Source organism: Falco naumanni, chromosome 5, assembly GCF_017639655.2.
Source record: "Falco naumanni isolate bFalNau1 chromosome 5, bFalNau1.pat, whole genome shotgun sequence".
Lineage (NCBI taxonomy): Eukaryota > Metazoa > Chordata > Aves > Falconiformes > Falconidae > Falco > Falco naumanni.
In genome coordinates this window covers 3,324,546-3,346,138 of record NC_054058.1, presented here as the reverse complement: position 1 = coordinate 3,346,138, position 21,593 = coordinate 3,324,546, and the positions used below count along the sequence as shown (strand labels likewise).

The following is a 21,593-nucleotide window of genomic DNA, read 5'->3' as shown; positions in this document are numbered from 1 at the left end:
GACATCCCTTCTCACAAAGGGACCACGTGCTTTGAACTTTCTAACTCTTCCCCAAGGCAGTCAGCAATGGCAAGTGCCATATTATGTCATCTCCAGCCTGCTCTTGCCAGTGCAGGACACAGTCCCTAAGCAGAAAACTTAAGCCTCGTACAACTATTACACAGAGTTTCCTATAACTGGAGACAGAAATGGCTTATTTGTGCTCTTAAAAGAACATACAACAAGCCTCAATCTCTTGAGAGAACAGAAGAAAAATTATGGCTCTTCTTTCATTTCCTCCCTGTATCTCAGCAGTTAATTGAAGGGTGGAAGCCAAATTCTTCGCTAGCTTGTCACTGCCTCTTTGAATGGAAGTGGAGTTTGAGAGCCTCTCAGAGGCTTAATACCATCTCTAAATTCCTGCCAGCTCAGGAAGCTCGAGACTAAACTTGGAACGCAAACTGATTTCCAGCATCATGTCACTTCTAGACCACAACCTGAAATTCACTTAGTCATTTTCAAGCAGTTGTTTCAAACAAGGTCAAGTCTACATTTCAGTTCTACAGCATCTACTGTCCTCTGGCACTGGCGAGTCCAGATGGACCAGGAATCACAGTGTACCCAAGATCAGCGTCAGAAAAACAGAACTAGGTCTGAAACTCAGAGAGATGGTTCAAGTCCATTATAACAATGAAATAAAGTGCAGAAGGAGAATAATTGAAAGGAAAAGTACTTTCTAAAAGGCAGCCCTGTGCTTTCAGAGATAATAGCCATTCTTTTTCAGTGGTAGCACAGAGAACCTCTGTTGAAAAACTCTTACAGTAAATATCATTCTCTTGTCATAGAAACAGCAGATGGATTTTTCCTCATGTTTTGATTTTTAACTCTTCAACTAGGAAGAAGAAAGTAAGTACAGGAATGCCTATAACATCAGTCCTCAGGGACTCTGCAACATCCATAGAAATGTACACCTGCAATCACAACTGGAACAGGTTGCAATTAATCTATTAATCAAATAAGTTCCAATCTCCCACAGGCATAAGACATTTGCTGGGTTGCTAATCACTGTGTTATTAAACATTAATGAAATGCTTTATTACTCTTGGCCTTCTCTTCTTACATATGATACAGCAGATGTTTCATACAGACAGTTTCCAAAGGACTTGCAAAACAAAAGTAATTCCTCCTCACCCTCCAAAATTTTTTATTTATTAATTTAGGGAACAGATAAGCACTGCCTCCAATGTTTATTTTTCCTTTGTCTCATGACTATTACTACATGACACTAAGATGTCTGATGCTGTAAGTCATGAGGGGCTCTTAATTTCAATCCAAATGAAAATTTCTGACTCCCTAAGACCTTGGAGGAAACATTCAAATCAGAAGGACATGCGAAAGGGAAACGACAGGTGAAGACCGAGCAGGGAGCAAAGAGAGAGTGGAACTGGCAAGTGGAATTAGCTGCCTGCAGATGATTATTTGCCAAGCAGAATTAAATCTTCCAGAAGTATGAGTCTTAATAATGAGCTCCCAGATGACCAAGCTTTTAAAAGGTTAAACATTCCCTGCTGAATTCAGAGGGATACTGGGCAGCTCCTCCTCTGGGGTTGGGGGAATGGGCAAGGAAATTGGCTCCAACTCCAGCAGTGAAGTTAAAATAGGGATGTACACTCCTTACCTGACACACATATACAATAAGCCCTTCCTCCCAAATTCCTGGTGGGTTCCCCACACCCTGGTTCAGTAAGTTTGTTGTGAGCAAATAAAACAGTAACTAATGAATGCTGATAATCTAAAACTACGACGTGTGAACATCAGGTCTAAGATAAGCGTAAAATAATAAAATACCCTACCAAATTTCAGATGATAGCCACACAATCCTCAGAATGTTTCAACACTCGTTCTTCAGTTTTACGCATAAAAACAATTCAAGCTTCCCCAAATATGTATCTTCATATTAAAAGGCAGCAGTACAACCTTCTGGTAGCTGCAAGATAATTTCACCAGTTGACCTTTGCTAGACACAATACATCTACCACACACTTTAAAGGGAAAGTCAACTATGTCAAAGTACAAATCCACTACAAGCTACTAGAAGAGTTAGTGTTTGAGTTTGATAAAACAGGTTATCAGACTTCTTGCTTGAGGGTTTTTTCCTTAGTCAGCACTAGTGCTTTTCGAACATTGTCCCATTTTTCATGAAATCATTTCCTCAGGCTAAAGGGTGTCACAGCACTGAAATGAAAAGATTAGGAAATCTTCACATTCACTTCTAGCCTAAATTGCCCCAAAAGATGAGTAAGTTTCAGTAACTATTTGCATAGCAAAGTGTAGGGTTTCATGACAAATTTTAAAAGCAGAGACACCGCACTATCATTAGACTCACCACTGAGTCACACTAAAAAGTAACAGGGAACTCTGAAAGAAAGAAAGGAGCAGAGAGGAATGACTTCATGTCAGGTGAGCACCATGGATTTAAAGCGGGCACGTTAACCACATTCCGTAAGACTACACTACAATCTCACAGGCTTCCAATCTCAGTTTCCCAAGGACCAGGTCCAGCTGGACCACCGCAGGGCAGGGGCAACCTAACTCCCATGAGGCCCAGTCCTTCCCCCAGGATCTGCGAAGACCTAGGAATGTTATGGACTCAGTTGTTCCCTTTTCTGACTGGGATTAGGACAGCTCTGAATTCAAGCCTACCCCAGGGTAAGTGTCACAACCAATGTCTTAGGAATATGTTGCAATGTGAATCAGCCTCCAGGCCCTAAATCATGAACAGCAGCTGCTTAAACTCGCAGAGCAGAGGTAGCCCTCCACACCCAGCTGCCCACCCTACCCTTCTGGGTGCTGCTGTCCCTGCAGCTAGGACACCTGGGTGGCTCCTCAGACACCACCTGATTCACCAACTTGCCACTCAAGTCACAGAACTTACAGAAATAAGAGTTCAATGCATACACTAAGGTGCAAACTGTGTTGGTTCAAGAGCTGATGCACAGCCACTTTGATTTTTTTGCTGCAGGGGCAGCAAGTGCAATAGCCACCCCATCTGCCACTGCCCACAAATCTTCTCTCTCCAGCTCTTTGAAGCATCCACTCGCTGGCCTCATTGTCAGATACCTGGGCACAACTACAGGGTTGATGCTAAATCAGCAAGTTTTCAGGAAAGGATAAACAAAAACCTGAAGTTTTTGCTGAGAACTTGGACAGTAGCAACACTGCTACTGTATAAAAAGGGTATAGCTGCAGCAGCATCCTGGCTTCTACCTTACTTCCAGAATAGAAGAAGAACTTGCACAAAACTCTGTAGCAAGTAAACAGAAGGAGAACTGGTGAAAACAAGAGACTGAGGAAACAAAGACAACCTGGTCAGGCCAATTATCTTGGCACCACATCACCCAACAGGTCAACAGCAGCCATCACCTGATGCTTCCAAGGAAGGCTCAAAAAAGCTTAGTTCCTAGTTGCCAGTGACCCTAATGGACGTTCAACCTCTCTTACTGAACTTGTGCACAATTTTTAAATAGGCATTTGTAAACCCAAAGAGACTCAATGACTTTGTGACACTGTGTGTAGTCAATCACATAAATCACACTGGAAAACATTTCCTACCTCAACTACCACCTTTTCAATCGACTACACAGGCTTTGTGTTTAACACACAGTACTACAAGGAGAGTCTTATAAGATAACTTCATTAAAACATCCACTGTTACTAGTAGTGGAAGTTGCAAGACCTTTCAATGACCTTACCATGTACTTTCCACTGCAAGATCTCTTTTCCATGGTTTAAGGAGGTCTCCCACTGCATACATCACGCAGAACAGACATGCTGTGGGTATGACCTGGAGCTGAGTAACAAAAGGAGATTTTGTTTTTAGGACCCTTGCCTCATTTGTTGCAAAAGGGAAAAGCTCTGCAATAGATAAGGTGAGGAACTGCGGAAACAGCAGGAATGGTCTTTCCTCAGTCATAGCACTTTAAGATGTTGTATTGTGAAAAACGGACCTGAATCTACCACTAGTAGACAGAATAATGCACGTTAACAGGTTTATCCAGGAAGCCGTTACGCGTGTTTTACTCTGCCCAACTCAGTATTCTGAAGTATCAAGTGATCAAGTATAGATGAGAGGGATCAACACAACCACTGACATGCATACCTGTGAAAAAGCCAGAAGTGGCCTCTTTGGTCCTATATCCACTACACAAACAGATTCCCTGATGTCTGCACTTTAGAAGTCACATGAGGAGATAGAATGTGAGATAACCAAAACAGGCACCTGTTTTGGCCCAAGGTATCTCGCAAACTTCACCAGCAGTGAGATGAGACTGGCTTGCAACCTCTGCATGCTAGCTCGTTGCTCACCAGTTGTCCTGCTTACCCAAGTATGGAATTTTACCTACACCAAATTCAAACTATGCACAATCAGGTAGAAAACGTGCAGTTTTGATTAGATGGAAGAAATTGTTAAGTATTTCTGTTCAGAAATGTTCAGAAAGCTAGAGACATTCAGAGGTACTAGGAACGTCAGAATTGGTGACATCCAGCTGCCAAATGAGCTAGGCCCATTGTCACCCCCAGGTTAAGTTTCTGAAGGACCCTGACTATGCCCATGAAACAATCATCAAGTATCTCTTGAACACTGGGTAGCTTCCAGTGGAACCAAAAGCCTTTTAAGGGCTGCTGTACCACCTTCGAGATCACAATGCTCCAGATGGGACGAACTAGTGACTCACTCCACAAGGAAGCCCTTGCTGTGGTAGCAATGTTACGGTGCACCTTTGATAAAATTTGTTCACAAAGATGACTTGAAAGACTAAACACAAAGTTTTTAAACCATCAACCTACTGCTACCTAAAGCAGTCAAGATAATCACAGATTACAGTTTCCAGACCCAAATACAACAGTGCATCTCCGTGCTAAAGCTTTTTTCCTCAAGACTTTTAATTCTCTGCTTGATACATTCTCTTTCCTGCCCTGATATTGAAGAGTACAAAAACACCAGCAAACCCCATCTCTTCCTATCATTTACTTGGTTTTTGAGAAACATGCGTTAGAACAACCAAGGCATTAACGTTTACAATAGTAACAGCAAAGTTTGGTTTATGCCCACTTGAAGGAAGTGAGACCTACCTTTCACCTTTATCAAACAGAGCACCCTTCACTGGGCTACGAGTCGGGGTCCTCCTTCTTCTGAAGCACCTCTTAAACCCAAGGATTAGGCATTATTTAATACTTCCATGAGAAATCATAGCAAAGGCACTGAATTCAATTTGAATCGGCACCTCCCATAAGTTATCTGCCTACAGCGAGTCTTTAACAGAGAAAGAAAACACTGTGCAGCTTTCCTAAGCGGTACAGCACTGAAGAGGATGCTCGCAAGTTTCAACGTTTTCCTAAAAACCAGCTGCATTGAAGGGCAGCCAGAAACACCTATCCAGCTGAAGTGATGGAACCTGCACAGGACCAGCTCTCAAATTACATTCTCCTCAGCTCAGGAGTACTACAGCTTTACTCCACAGCCACAGATAACCGACCAGAGCTGCTGTACAGGAAGAGGGTCAAAGCATATGTGAATCAAGACGGGTTCTAGCTGTTTCTGAGAAGCTGAAATTAATCCTGTGTTGGGGCGGGGGCAGGGGGAAGCTTAAAGACAAGTTAAATACAGGTGCTCTACTACCCGTTTCCACACAGAATGCTTGTTATTGCCAGTTTTATAAGCTTGAAAAACTAAACTGGCTCCATAGTATTTCATGTGTATTCCTCCTGAACATTTGAAAATTCTGAAATTTTTCTCTTCACATTGAAAAAAATTACAGGATTAACCCCCCCAGATGACTACAAGCCAATGGAAATGTAACTGATCTCAATCTCCCTTTAAGGTTTTGTTTTACTATATTTCATGGACTATTTATAATTGTGTATTTTAGAAGTGGGGAAGCAAGATATGAAACCTATTACCCCAGTAAGCAATAATTTAATCCCGTTTTAAGCAACTGAGAGTATCTTGCACTTCACAGTACCTCATGTCATCGGAACAAGCAGCTGCTAAAAGCTGGTGCTCAAGAAAATGCACACTATAAAAGTGTGTCTGGTTATCAGAAGTGAATAGAACAGGGATTTAATGCCAGCAGCTTCATCTAACTATTGAGAGTTAGTCTCTGCAGACCAAGGCCAACAGTCACAGGAGCAAGGTTTGCAATATTGCTCTTTGCAGCCAGAGCAGACATGGGTTTTAGCAAGAGGGCTCCCAGGAGAGCCCCTAGTGACAGGAGCATTAAGCAGGAACATAGTCACTGAAAACGCAAATATTTCTACAGAATTGTGCCTTCCGAGTTGAATTCATTTCCTCGCCCCACCCCTGACCAGTGTACAATGCTCTTCCACATTTTGTTGAAATCAAGCTCTGTGCAAAGGGTGCCAAAACCATTTTGCATTCAAAATCCCAACAGCATGAAATCATGAAGAGTTACTTTCTGTGGAGAACATGGTACTGCCTGCTTATGTAGGCATGGTCCCTACACATTCTAGCATGCTGCACACAGGGTTAGGTTGAGACAGAGCCACCGTATCTTGAGCTATATTTACATTCAAGGAAATTTAATTACAATACTTTTAAAGGTGAATCACTTAAAACTTCAACAGTGTTTAGCTGGACAGCTGGATTTAGCAGGGTCTCAATCAAACTTAATTCACAGAACCGTAGAATGGTCTGGGTTCAAAGGGACCTTAAAGACCCGCTAGGTTCCACCCCCCTGTCAGGCAGGGACACCTTCCACTAGAGCAGGTTGCTCCAAGCCCCGTCCAACCTGGCCTTGAGCCCTGCCAGGGATGGGGCATCCACAGCTGCTCTGGGCAGCCTGTGCCAGCACCTCACCACCCTCACAGTAAAGATTTTCTTCCTAACATCTGATCTAAATCTACCCTCTTCTAGTTAAAAGCCACTACCCCTTGTCCTATCACTCATGCCTATGAAAAAGGCTGTCTTCACCTTTCTTGCAGGCCCCCGTTAGGAAGGCTGCTCTAAGGTCTCCTCTGAGCCTTCTCTTCTTGCAGCTGAACAACCCCAGCTCTCACAGGGAAGGTGCTCCAGCCTCTCTGATCAGACCTTCCTGGCCTCCTCTGAGCTGGCTCCCACAGGTCCATGTCCTTACGCTGGGGGCCCCAGAGCCGAGCGCAGCGCTGCAGCTGGGACCTCATGAGAATCCCCTCCCTCGACCTGCTGGCCATGCTGCTTTTGATGTAACTCAGGATACAGTTGGCCATCTGGGCTTCTAGTGGACATTGCTGGGTCACATTGAGCTGCTTGTCCACCAGCACCTTCCAATCTTTCTCCTCAGGACTGCTCCCAATCTGTCCTCCACCCAGGCTGTATTTGTGCTTGGGATTACCTCAACCATGCTGGGTCTTGCACTTGGCCTTGTTGAACTTCATGAGATTCACACAGGCCCATCTCTCCAGCCTGTCAAGGTCCTTCTGGATGGCACCCCTTCCCTGTGGCATGTCTACGGCACCACACAGCTTGGTGTTGACTGCAAACTTGCTGAGGGTGCACTCTTAAGAAGTCACCTACAGGCTCATTACCCACAAGCAGATCCATACAGACAAGCCAGTAGGACAGGATGCCACAGCCCTGTGCTTCACTAGGAAGGGACTTTTACTACCATCTGCACACAGCGCTGTACATCTGCGCCCGGTACACACTGTTCCCACTAGCAAGGCGGACCCTTTCAAAGAGATACTCATCAGGTTAGCTCCAAACAAGAGTCCTTGCACTGTTTATCCTTCCTGCTAATTGATGGCCTTCGTGCTGCCACAGAAATTGCTCAACGAGTACACTGACTCTGTTATGCCTCCAACACTCCAGGCAACCCTCACCGTGCCCTAGTTTTCCTATGTCTCATACTACTTTCTTGTCCTACTAGATCTGTGAGCCCTATGTGAAAGTAGATAACCTTTATGCCTGTTATGCAGTTACAGAAGCAGAGTCATTGTCTATCAGAAAATATACTATATTATCTACAAACCATGTTCTTTTTTTGCCCTTTGCCAAGTTATGTTGACTTTTCAGAAAAAAAAACCCAGAAGTATACATTGTACCAATTTCTTTACTACTTGCTCTGGCTCTTCAAACACTGACTCCAATCTCCTACCTGTGGTTTCCAGCCCACTGGGGAAAGAGCATTTCTATTTCATATGCTCTCACGCTGCTGCTTTTGCAGGTATCTAAATGATAAGTGAATAGTGTTAATAATCCCAGCGTAATCAAGGAAGCCCCAGGTCTCACAGACAGACAATTCTAGTACAGGTTACTGTGATGTTGCACTAACAGAAGACTCTAACCGAGAAAGAGTATACCGTTACTTTTTTAAAACTACAGAGCTTCTAATATCATTGCCTCAACTAAAAATTATCAGCTCTTGCCACCTTCTAATTTTATAACTCAGAATTGCTCACTATTTATAAAACATGTTCAGCAGAGCACCACAAATAAAAACAGTAAGTATTTATCCATATTTTCAGGAATTCTTCAGAAGTCTGTGCTCACCTCAGATCTCCTGCTCTACATCTTGTTATTCCTTGTCAGTCTTAATCTGAAATGTGCTCACACAGTTGCTCAACATCAGAAAGCAAAGCAAGTGCATCCATGTAAGGCACTGAACTGAATCCTTCCAGTGTCGCAGCACTAAACTCCAAAGTGCTCATTTCCACACTCACACACCTACTACACATCTTTTTTAAATTTGCATCTATTATTTACCAGTAGCTATTATTTACCAGTAAAACCGAACTCTTCCACTAAGGCACCTTACCAGGTCCACGCAGATAACATGAACATCCACTATGAACTTTAGCAAACAAAAAAGGAATGAAAAAATCTGCCTCACAGCAAGAGCAAAGCGACTGGTGGACAGCACAGCTGGGAGGTCAGGAAGAAGTATGCATGTCCCACCACAACACTCAGAGGAGTTGCACTGTCCCTTCTCAGAGACTAAGTAGCCTGCAACAAATAATTTAATTTATAATCAATCAACATGCTTGCACTGTTACACTCATCTGCTGTAAATGAGATGCCTGTTTTCAAGTCCCCAAAACTTGGTACAACCTTTATGACTCATGTGTCTGATGACATAAACTAAGATGAATGCACAAGGGCCTGCAAACTCAGTCTGATAAACAGCTCATTGGACAAATGTTCAAATGAAGAAACAGAAGCAGATGAATCTTTAAAAAAAGACATCAAGTCAGATATTCTGTCTCCATCCTCACATGATTAAAATTTAGGGAGGAAAACACATTCTAGCTCTCTGTGACAGAGTGCCTTTTGAATTTAAAAAAATAATTAAAATTAGATCCAGCTGTTTTTACACATGGCAATGCAATGCTTCAGTGATTCAGACTGGATGTTTGTATTTTGGCTAGTTAGCTCAGCACTAAGCAGTCTAATCACCACTCCTGAGCTTTCAAAGGAACGTCACAAATTAAGAGGAGAAATGAGCACCTTTGTTGGCCTGTAACAATTAGACCTGGCTTCAGATTTTAGAAGAACTACAGAATATAGATGTATGTAGTCTGGGTATTTGCATCATGACACATACAGGAGCCTTCATTACTCATCCCAGTTCACTATACCAGGCACTACATAAACAAAAACCCACCCTGAAGAAAGCAGACTGCATTCTACTTAAGTCTGTAACGTATATTTAACATTACAATAAACATCACACCTCACACTTCACCTTAGAGAGGGAGTGTGTGTCCCTTCCTTGCTCCTACCAAAAAAACAGTACAAATACACGACCACCTCTTTATTGACATCACTCCTTATATTTTAAAACAAGTATCAACTCGGCACCAAAGCATCAAGCACTATAATCAGAATTTTCCTTAATGGAGTAAGTTGCTCATTACCTTTCCAGAAATATTTCTTATTTCGAGTTATTACATGATACAGCTCTAAAAGCTTCAGTTTTACTTCCTGCAGTAGATCACACAGGAGTCTAGGCCATCCAACAAAACCCCAGCCTCCACTAGAGCCTTTAAATTTAGTCTTGAGGACCTTATGCCAAATTTCACTGCATAATGCAGACAGAAATGTGAGGGAAAAACCCAAAGCAGGACATAAAGCCAAAACAATCTTTACTCAAAAACATGCAATGTAAAGTAGCAGAAAAGGAATTCCTTGTATCATGTAGGCTAACAATAATGGTGTTGGTCATCACATCTCGCCTTCCCAGTCATTCCAGGGAGCAGGAAGTATCCAAGTCATCGGAAAAAAACCAGCAGAGTTGCTAGTTCTAGTGTGAAGTGCCTGTCTCTGCACTACAGATACTTGACAAAACACTTCAAATAGCTTCCTTTTACTATTTTCCCATGTCTTGGTACTACCTTTCAGAGCAGGAATGGGCAGTGCACATTGCTTTTAGTATCAAAGAAAATAATCAATTCTACAGCTCTTGAAGCTTTGAAAATTTCCCATAAGCAGCATGCCAGTTGGTTCCAAAATGTCAGGCCTACTCAAGAAAACAAAGCGCCAATCAAAAATTATTCCAATTTCCACGTTTCCTTAAACCTTCCTCATTTTCTTTGCTGAATTTGAGTTAGCCCTCTTCAAGGATAATAAAAAATGCAGCTCATTTACAAGGTTTTAAACAAAACCAAAAGGGCTGAACTACAAGACACTGGTTGGAAGGCACAGCACAGCTGTCTCGGTGACACATGAATGAAAAGATCTGTCCCTCCTCTTTGCTTCAGGAAGCCTCCACTGAGCCGCTGGTGGATTTCCTCTGTCCTTCCCGAGTCTTGCATTTCAGCAGTTATCCCTTCTTTCCCCTCAAGTATATAGTTACCACAGCAGAATATTTGAATAAAGCACAAATACTGAGATTAAAAAGGACTCACAGTTTGCCACCACCTGATTTAGCAGCTGAGTATTTTAAAGAAAAATCTGCATTCGCCAGCAAAAATTGAAGGCAATTTATTTGATGATATATTCTAATCATGCTGTAAGAAGGGTGCGTAGCACCAAAGATAATTTAACCAAGTAAGAGTGAAGTAAGCAAGTGAGAGCCACAGGCACATAATGCTGCTAGACATAGAAAGTGTTTATGCTAAATCTTCCGTAGCCAGGCAATCTCATGCTGTGGGACTTGTAAAAGAGAATACACAACGGTACAACAAAAAGCCTTGAAGTAACAACTGCATGCACCGAACATCCACATAGTCTCAAAAAGCACCATTTTTATCTCAACAAGCATCAGCTAATCTTCTATTTATACCCTACACAATACTTTTCTCCTTAACTGTGAGACAGGTGTAGAAGGCTCCCACTGGGACATCATTTCCACCCAACATTCACTTTAATACCCATGCTCTATATAGCAGCAGCATCACCCAGCTCTCAGGAGCATTAGGTGTGCCTACCCCTCTCAGCTAGAACTGCAAGATGAAAAAAACCTAATCTAGCTTAGAATTTACATATGACCTCATGCAGCAGTGTATCACTAAATCCCTGAGCCTCAGAAGGACTTCAGAAATTTCACTGTGCCTTTTCTCTTTTTAAACAACCAAGTTTAGGCTGTGTTCACAAAGCAAAGAGCAGCAGCCCTTGACTGTCCACTTCCAACCAGCTGTGCACTTAGAAAGGCTAGTAAGAGGGTACCTGTGGCAGCCATTAAATACTTTATTTTAAAATGAGAATAGCAAGATCTGCTCCACCAGCCCATAATCTGCCAATTTCAGAGATGCATATCCAATGTGAGGATATATTCTCAGGCAAAGATATATAGTTTTCATGGTAACACTCCACAATGGCTACCACAGATCTTTCCATAAAACACCACGTCCACACTTTTCACAACTGTTTTTGACCACCAGCACAGCACCCCAAAAATGAAGAACGTTAAAGTCAGCTTTCACCTCAGTTACACAGACCTATACGTGCCACAAACAAGGCTCTCCCTAAAGTAAAACTTTGATTTACAAATGTGCACAATAAAAAGGTTACCCCTACTGCATGCAGAATTACTGGTCTTCTATACCAGTCCTTCTCAGGCACTTAGGCAGCAAAGTCATAAAGTCAAAGGAAAGCGTCTTTCAAAAATGGAATTTAATTTGATCAGGAATTCTGCATCATCTTCAACTCCACTCTCACAACTATAGCACGCTGTCAGTATATGGCAGAGTTACAGCTATTTATGTGCTTTAAGCTACACATTTCCATACCTTAATGGGTTTGGAATTCTTTTAAACTGTAATCTTCATTCTGAATGTCATTATTTCAGAATAGCATTCCTACAATGTTACTCTTTTTTAACCTCTGTGTCTCAAAGCAGTCTCCAGCTTAATTTAGGAATATATATGGAATATATATTTCATGGAATGTGTATGTATTTCATGAACATCAGACATGAACTCACTTCCTCTAGCAGACATGAGAGACAACAGGAAAAAAACCAAAGCATTATTACAGCAGCTTTATGAGCTATATGGACCAGTGGGGCAAAAGACTTAATAAATTTAATCTATTTTAAGGTCCCTTTTGTTTGTCAGTAGATTCACATAGGAAGACAGGTTTAATTTTAGTCTCAAGTTATGCACTAGAAGTGGATGAGAAGAGAGAAAATTGACCGCTAACAGCTATCTTGTTTAAATCCTATCTTTGGTCCTAGTCCAGGGAGTACCACAGAAAAACTTGTGGAAATAGAAAAGCTCAAAATCCAAAATAAATGCACCACTTGAACTGTGGCATGTATCTACGCAAACGCCTCATGCTAGCATGCAAGAGCTAGGGGGAAAAAAACCCCAAGGCCTCTTTTGACCCCTCCCTTTTCAAAGAACACATTCTGATGGGAGATATTTCCCTACCAACATGTGGAAACATTTCTACACACACACGCAGCCACGTCTGCAGATGAAGAGCACCTCCTCCTCCTCCCCAGGCCATCTGCAGCTGGATGACACTGCATTCTCTGGGCAGCAATTTTCAGTCCAACTCCCCAGCTAAAAAAAGAAAACTGAAACCAATGCCCTTAATACAAACTCCAACTCATCTCCAATGCCCTTAATACAAACTCCAACTCATCTCCACATGCCAAACTGAAGACCTATTTTGCATTAACACCTATTAGACATCCAATTCATTTGTCAGATTAGAAAACATCTGTTGAAAGAGTCATAACACAACCACATATAACATTATTATATAGGACTTTAACATAATACAAAGTGAAGAAGATGCTTCTTCTCCTTCTTACATCTCTTCTAGGTCACAAAAGTACATCCAGGTTTCAGCTGGTACAACCAACAGTAGCCTGCTTACATCAAAGACTGCCAAAAGCAAAGCTAAACAGATTTTTGGCTCGCTAGCAAAACTCCCTGTTTGAGAAAATCGGAAAATGGAATGAAATACAAGGTTGTGAGTGAGAACTCGCGTATCTACCCAGCCTTTTTAGTGTGCTGTGAACAGACAGGCACTGCAACTGCAATTACAGCCAAATGACAGAACCGGCTCTGATAAGTCTCCTGAAAGCTAGCTTGACAAATCAAGTACTGCTACAAGAAATGCTATTATCTTGGTAAACATCTCTGATAATCTGGCTAAGCTAAGATGGACCAGAGCTACAAATCTGGCCTCTGTACAAGAGTTAAAGCACAGACTTGAAGAACTCTCTGGAACTGAACATAGCCCTGCAGCTCTTTGGAAGATGGAAAAATATTCTGAACACATGCCCAGGCATCTCCCATTCTGCAAATCCTATCTGATAGCCTCAGTCTTCCAGAGGGACTGCATCCTAGACTAGATGGATAAACAACTAGAGGGATAGTTTTGAAGAGGCTTTGAGTCAGGCTCAATTATCTTCCTCCTGCTAGTTTTACAGAAGTTTGTAATATTTGCTAATGTCACTGGAAAATATTTCCAACCTTCTTTCCCCACTTGTGATACAAACACAAGCCATCACATTAAACTAGTCAGAAGAAACAACTGTTGTTCCAGGTGCTCTTTCTAGCTATTTAACAATAAAATTAAGGCATCCTTTTAAAAAGAGTGCCACCTCCATAATGGTCTTATAAACAGTGATTCACTGTTCCTCAGATCTTCAAAGTAGCTAAGATGTGCAAGTCCTCAAAGACTTAAAAGAAATGCGCTTAAGTGTTATTATTTCTCACTGCCATGTCTTTCCTTTGTGACTTTTTATCCCACGAGTGCTTCCAACTCAAGTGAGATAGGGTAAACAAAAAAGACATTCTTTTGAGAAAAGGCCTTACACATTTATGTTTGAATATTCAACAATCCTTAGAAATAGAGATATAAGCGTGCTCAGCTAGCTCACACACAGAGATTAAATTAACAAAGAAAGTGTAGCCCTTGCTTCAGTGGAAACCTGTACAGATGACAAGAGGTCACAGGGAAAGATGATCAAGAATACACCAGAGCAGGTCCAGCCTCTACATTGTATTCAAGCCTTAAAACGCTGACTTAAGATGAAGACAGCATTAATTCTAAACTTCTGTGATAACTTCCAGTTGCTTCTCTAGAAAGGGGTACTGGGACACCGTGTGCTTCAAAGGATTTACAGGTCAGGCACATACAAAGGAAGTCAGAGTTCTATGTGGTATCATAGTTTTCAGCAGCGATGATTGCTTCTCTACACCTATACATTTAACGTTCTCGTGGAAAGGTAACACACATAGGCATCAGAGCCTGGAGGATGGATTTGCTAGAACACTAAAAGGCAAGATGCTTCTCGCATACTGTCTGAACCTGGCAAAGGGAGACCAAACCCACACTGAAGACACAGGGATACCTTTTGTCTTAAAGCTTTCCAACTGGGTTCCCCAACGCGTTATCAAGAGGCCAGGTGTCAAACTCCTGTTTGTTAAGACTAGAAACACAACTATCTATAGCCCGAGCTTACAGACTGCAAAAAAGACTTGTTTTAACTTGTTTTCATCAGGTTACTAGGTACGTCTCTCCTCAAAACTGATCAGCTACACTAACAGTGACGTTAGTCGATCAAAACCCCCTGACAACGCAGCCTTTTTCCAATATCATGCCACTGTCTGCTGTATCTTAAATGGCCAAAAATAACCAAGAGCCAAGAAAATAAGCCAGGGAGGGTCAGCCAAGAGTGGAACTAACTAAAACTGGTTGGAAGTTGACTCTCACAGTGGTCTGTTAACCACTGAGATTCTGAGAGCAAAAGATACATCTCATTAGCCAATGGGTTCACACTTTTTGTACATGCATGTTTACAGAATGACACCTTCAACCACACACAGAGACGCATAACCTTTTAAAGTTGACCCAGTTTTTTTTAATTTGTTGATTACTTTAAACAGAAAAGTTAACAGAACTTAGACACCTAGTCATTTTTCAAGGGGAATTCTTCCTTGTGGTTTTAAATTTTTTGTATGAGCTGCTATGATGAAAGTTGCTGCAATTAAATTAACACAAATAGCGGATAGGGGCTACTTTGAAAAAGGATCTTTTTATACGTAGCAGCTTGATGTATTTGAGGCAGGAACTGAAGGAAAGCTGTGGCTCTTTCAGAAGCATTTCAAACAGCTCACGAAAGTACACACACCCAGCAGAGAAAGAGAGAAACCAGCACCTCATCACAGACTTATTTTTCCATCCTGCTGCTTTATTGGGTTTTAAGGCTCGGATAAACACTGAGAATTTACGTGTTTTAAGAAAAAAAAGATCATGGAAATGCTCATAACATATATTCCTCCCATAGCTAAAAATAGGAAAGAGCACTGCCTGCTATTCAGCAGTCTCAGCTTTATCAATGCAGGGCTTTGTGTTTGTGCATCATCAAGGCCCTATAGTTTGACATCTTCTCACCCTCCAGAAGATCTGCCTATTGAAATAACTCAGGCAACTAGGCCATGGGGACACACAGTTGGATTGCTCAACCTAGGCAGTCCTTGAACGATCTGACAGACTGGATGGCATGAACAGTTCTCGTTACTGAATTTGGCTTTCCCCTGCTGCACACTTCAGGTCTACGTGAGCCGTTAACAAGAAATGTGATAGGATTGTTTGAAAAGGTGCAGGACTATTAAGAACCCTCTTTATCATTTAGATGGCGACAGCGTAGCACTAAAGCAGAAATATCAAGTACTGCAATTTAGATATGAAAAAATTAAGTATTTATTCTCAGTCAGCTGAGAAGTATTTCTAGCAATTCACACATTTGTTCCAACAGGATTTCTTAAGAATGGGCATAGAATGACAGAAATAATAAAAACGAGACTAAGAATTTCCTATTTATGCAAACATACCTGCTTGCTTATTATTGTTTTTTGCTGAATTGGACAGTAACGTGACTGACTCTTAATCTGAAGTATATTCCAATGAACATGCCAACAAAAGCAGTGCAAGAAAATTTATGTTACCAGTATTTTCAAGCATCGCAATCAGGTTGTGTCACTTATGGGCCTGCACAGACACGTGGATGAAAATAATTGAAAATCTTACAAATAATTTAACTAATTATAAATAATTTATCTTTAGCAATGATTTGCATGAGGACTGATTCTTACACATCTGTGGGAAGCAAAAACAGTATAAATCTGTGAAAGCTGCGACATAGCCTCTAGGAAATTTTTCCATTTGAAAGGATTCTGTCCATTTGGAGTTTGTGAACTACTCACCTAAGTATCATGTAACTGTCCAAAATTGTGTTACTTAAATTCCTCATATTTAATATGGAGATCTAGCTTGATGAAAGCAGAAGAATTGCAAACCAAAATTAAACATTAATCTCTATATTTTTATTCCTCTCACCCATTTGTCTGTATCCCTGGTGTACCGATACTATTGCTGTAGGTTACACTGAATTCTAGATATACTCATTTTAGAACCCAGAGCACTTCAGAGACCCTGTTTAAAACACAGCCACGCAGGCACCGCACTGCCAAGCTCAAGAACCACTAAACTGCAACAAGGGAGTAGAAAGAAGTAGGAGCATTGCTAACTATCTTTATCATCACAGAAATTGTAACATTCAACTCGTTAACAAAGATTTTACACTCACTTCATTCTGTCATGGACCAATGCTGCTTCCACTTCAGTGGAGGCTGCTGAGAAACTTGTCATAGTAATGGAAAAGGCAAAAGAAAAAAAAAGAAAAAAGGGGGGGGGGAGGGGGGAGAGGGGAAGACAACCCCCCTCTGGTAATTCCTGCTTTCAAGCTAGCTTTAAACCTGGATAAAAGTATCTCTATTTCCTGACAACAGATCTAAAAATTGGCAACTGTGGTGCATTTTCCAGATCTTCACAATAAACCCCCTCCACATTCACAAAACGCAGAAGGAGCCTAGAATTCAGTCTCTTGGGACTTCCTAAAGTTTCTGAATTACGCCCTTTAAGTTTCAAGGCTTCCTGCTGGCTTTACTAAAAGCGCTTTTTTAAGAGCTAAGTCACAACAAAGGAATTATACTGTGCATACCAAGATAAATCCATCAGAATACAGAGAGAGGCAAGTACCAGCCTGAAGCACAGAGCCGAAAGTTTCGTTGATCATCTGCACTTCAGGAAGCAACTTCCACGCGTTACTTTACCCTTGTTGCTTCCCCACCACTGGGACCAGTGCAGACAGGCATTTCTAAAGTGCTCCCCTCTCTTCCCTCAGAAGTTGGTAAAGTTGATTTAAATCAAACAATCCACTGCCACCTTTGGCTGCCTACAACAGGGTTTTCCTCGTCACTGTCAAAGCAGAGGTGTACATTAGAGGTAAGAAGTGGCAGGTTTCTTAAGGAGCTGCACTCACCAGGGCCTGGATCTGGCCGCGGGCAGCCCTGCGGGGGTGGCACGGCACAGCCCAGCCGCGCGCCGCAGCCAGCGCTCTGAACAGAACAGCGGCTCCGGTCCCACACGGCAGTCAAACTGTACGGCCGACGGACATTCAACGTTCCCCGTTTAACTGGTAAAGTATCTGGTCCAGCAGTTACAACCTAGACCAGACAGACTTTCCCAAAGAGTAGCATTCCCTGAAGTAATTGTATTCTATTCTTGATACAAGATACACGGCTCTAGCTTCCAAATCCATCCAGGCAGAGGCTTTCATCCAGCCTGCAGGAATTTACACCTCCTGCCAACAGAACATACACTTCCATATCAGAATGTGAAAAGAAAGGGAGGACTAAATTGACAAACGACAGGAAAACCTAGGGAGCTGAGACAAAGTTAGATTATGTTGTGCAGTTGGGATACAAGTTTGGGATAAAACTGTGAAAAAATGCTTAACTTGGGTACTACTGCAGTTGTGACCCATGCAAATTATGAAGTTTAAACATGTGTTTTTCAATTAATGCTATCTACCTGTAGATCTGCACATCCGCTTACCATTAATTCTACCTAGTTTAAGGGTATTAAAGCCTCCGGTGCTGGATGTTCTCAGACTATGTCACCACACGTAGGCAATTAGTTGAGAGTGCAAGCTGGAAACACCCTACTTTGCTTTTTAGCTTTTTTTGATTTAGCTTTTCCCCTTAATAAAAAGAGGGCTAGCTAAGATTCAAAAGATGTCATGTATTTCTGAATGTCTTAAACACTTCACAATAAAAAGACACATAGTCAAGATAACAAAACGCCATTGAACCAACTACTGAAACAAAACCAAAGATCTACATTATATTCTAGATGCCTAATATTGATTTATTAAAAAAAAAATTAAGACATCACAAACTATTAGTATCTGATGGGCAGGAGCTAACATGACTCAGCCAAGTTTTCATTTTGACACCCTACACAATCTCAAATTCATGAGACTAAAGAAATCAAAGATCTTGGTCCAAAGCACTAGCTGACATCCACCACACATGACATGGTAAGGGAAATGTCCTGGCCTTCCCCCTAAACCTATGGAATGGGAAGAGATCAAAAAGCTCTTATAAGCATGACCAGGTTTAGAGCTTCTGCTATTACTCCACCTCTTCCATTCTTCTAAAATAATCCACTCTTACATCATATTGCATGCTTTCCCAGTACTAATTGCCTGCAACACATAACACAGCTGAGAAATAACTCATATGTAAGAACAATATAAGAATTTACACGCCTTTCTCAGTCAGAAGTTAAAAAAATCTGCATGATTACATTCATTTAAACTATCTTCCCCCTTTCATTTCTCATCTAATGCATCTGTGATACACTGATACCTGTGGTGATGACAGCATCAATTTCAGGACCCAAGGAAAACATACACCAGTTCCTTCAAAACACTTCAAATTAACAATTGTACTACCAAAACAGGACATAAGTTACAAACATTACCAGTGAATTTAGCTGTGCATTAAGTCTTATTGAAAAAAATGAGAGAATTGGGAAGGAGATGATAAAAATGTCATCCAATAACCTTTAAAAGTATTTTTAAAACTAACAGTAAGTATCAAATTCTAAAAAAGAAGTTTCAAATTGCTGATTTTCCTTATATATGCTTCACCTTCCTATATTTAAGCTCAGGCAGTTTTGTATCCAGACCACGCCAACAAGATTATTTCGTGGCACTTTGTATGTTGTCCTTATGCTTCTATATTCATGAAAACCGTGGACTTCGGATGCTAAAACCCACACCATTGATTTCAGATGCCAAAACCAGTACCTTTGCATCATTCACTGCTTGTGCAAGTTTAGCTGCAGACTATTAGGGAAAGCAGTCAAGCACACCAAGTACCAAGCAGAGGGCTAACAGCAGTGGTGAGTTTGCTGATGGGCCTTGACTTTTATTTGTTTTAATATCACTAAATAAAAATACAGCTTTTTGGAAGGCTATTTGTTTAGAATAAAGAGTCACTAGTCTATTAAAACCACCAGAATAGATCATGTTTATAAAACAGGTAACGAAGGGAAGTAACTCGCCTTCAGTTTCAACTGCCCCAGGCTCAGTATTCATTATCTTCTTTCTTGGCCTGGGGACTGTGTCTGATTTTACTCAAATACAGCCTTCCACTCTGTAGGTGCAACAACCAAGAACAAAGCCCAAAGGCTTCTGTTCCTTCCAACAGCTTAATTACTAATGACTGGAGAAGTCTATGCTATAAAAAAGACAAGCCTTCCCCCTGTTTCCACAGCTCACTATCTGAAAAATCTAGTCTGCAACTTGGAAACAGCACCACAGCATCAAATCAGGATTTTTAGCTTCCTGTTTTGCATTAATCCAAATGATCATAACAACAGTGGCTCACTGATTTTTCAAGTTAAACTATATCCCTTTATCATAAACCATCTGTTCAATCTTTAGTCCTTGAAATTTTTATGTGCATTTATATGCTACAATGAACATAAATTAAATAATAAAAAAAAATAATCAAAGACTTTGCCATCAAAGACATGGAAAATGAGATAACATTCATGAAAATATACCAAACTTATGCATAGGCTCACCTTAAATCTTTTATCCTGCAGAACTTTTTTAATGGCCACAAGCTCTCCTGAATCACAGAGTTTGGCTTGATACACAACACCAAAAGATCCGTTCCCAATCACCTTGGTGTCTGTGTAGCTAACTTCCTGTGGTCGGTCCGGACCTTGTCCAGGAGTTGCCACTACTGTAGTCACTTTGCTGCCATCTTTGTCTCCTGGGAAGCAAGAGATAAACAAATAATCACAATACATGCATAAACAAGATGACCAGCAAGACTGAAACAAAACAGGGTAAGGCAAATACTTAAAGCAGCATGTGTATTTCAGTATTACAGAGAAAAATAAAAAACCCTGACAGAATGCAAAGAAAACACTGGGCGTATTTTTTACTGAAATACATTAAGTGGTTATATTTTTTCACCTAGATCATTGCTAACAAAAATATTTCCTTTCCAGGAGCAAATAGCTCAGCAATGAAGTGTGATGCATGACAAAGACAAGTACTCATTTCTACATCTAATTAATGTAAGTGGTATTAAACACAGTGTTGTTTGTATTACCAAAATTAAGCACTTCCCCATATTCTCCTATAACTGAAGAAACCGAATGGTCAGTACAGCCTGCAGAGCAGCACTCTGTCCTTTACAGGCATACATCTGGCCGCAAAAACCACTGACAAAGTTTGTTACAAACCCACCTACATGTAAAGCTTCAGCTTGCATGCCTTAAACAGCAAAACCTTTGTCAAAGCTGCCTGTGTGCACCTGAAGCAAAACCTGGACTGCATCATACAGCACAGTCCTGCTCCTCTCTTCTTCCACTCCCGGTTTCCCTCGCAAAGAAGGGAGACACTGACTGGGGCAGGGGGAGGAAGGAGAAGAAGGATGATGATGGCACATACTCAGCTTGCATCTCAACATGAACTAGAACACAGGCAGGGGCAGACACTCAGGATGGAAGATGACAGTGGATGCTGCACAAGTGAATGTGCTTTGGTGCAGATGCAGCAGCTACAGGTTCCAGCAGTCTGCAGCCAACCACACATGCACTTTCCCATCAAAAGACCAAGCTGCTATTACCTACTCTCAGTACCACCATTATCACCAGCAGTGCTTCCCCTTGTTCAAAGTCCAATTTTGTTTGTAACAGGACCAAAGTTTTAGGCATTTCGCAAGCACACACTGGGCATTTACTGCCCTTCAGTTTACAGAACTGAATAGGGCTGCAAGAAAAAACAGAA

General features: G+C 41.4%; 1 protein-coding gene across 4 annotated transcripts in view; it reads right to left on the bottom strand.

Annotated features, from left to right (window-relative positions):
• GSK3B (glycogen synthase kinase 3 beta) overlaps positions 1 to 21,593 on the bottom strand; it is a 157,421-nt gene that overhangs the window by 77,974 nt on the left and 57,854 nt on the right. For all 4 annotated transcript variants that reach the window (XM_040595475.1, XM_040595477.1, XM_040595476.1 and 1 more), the window contains exon 2: positions 20,375 to 20,568. In XM_040595475.1, coding sequence (XP_040451409.1) covers positions 20,375 to 20,568 — 194 coding nt within the window. The remainder of the gene's footprint in view (positions 1 to 20,374; positions 20,569 to 21,593) is intronic.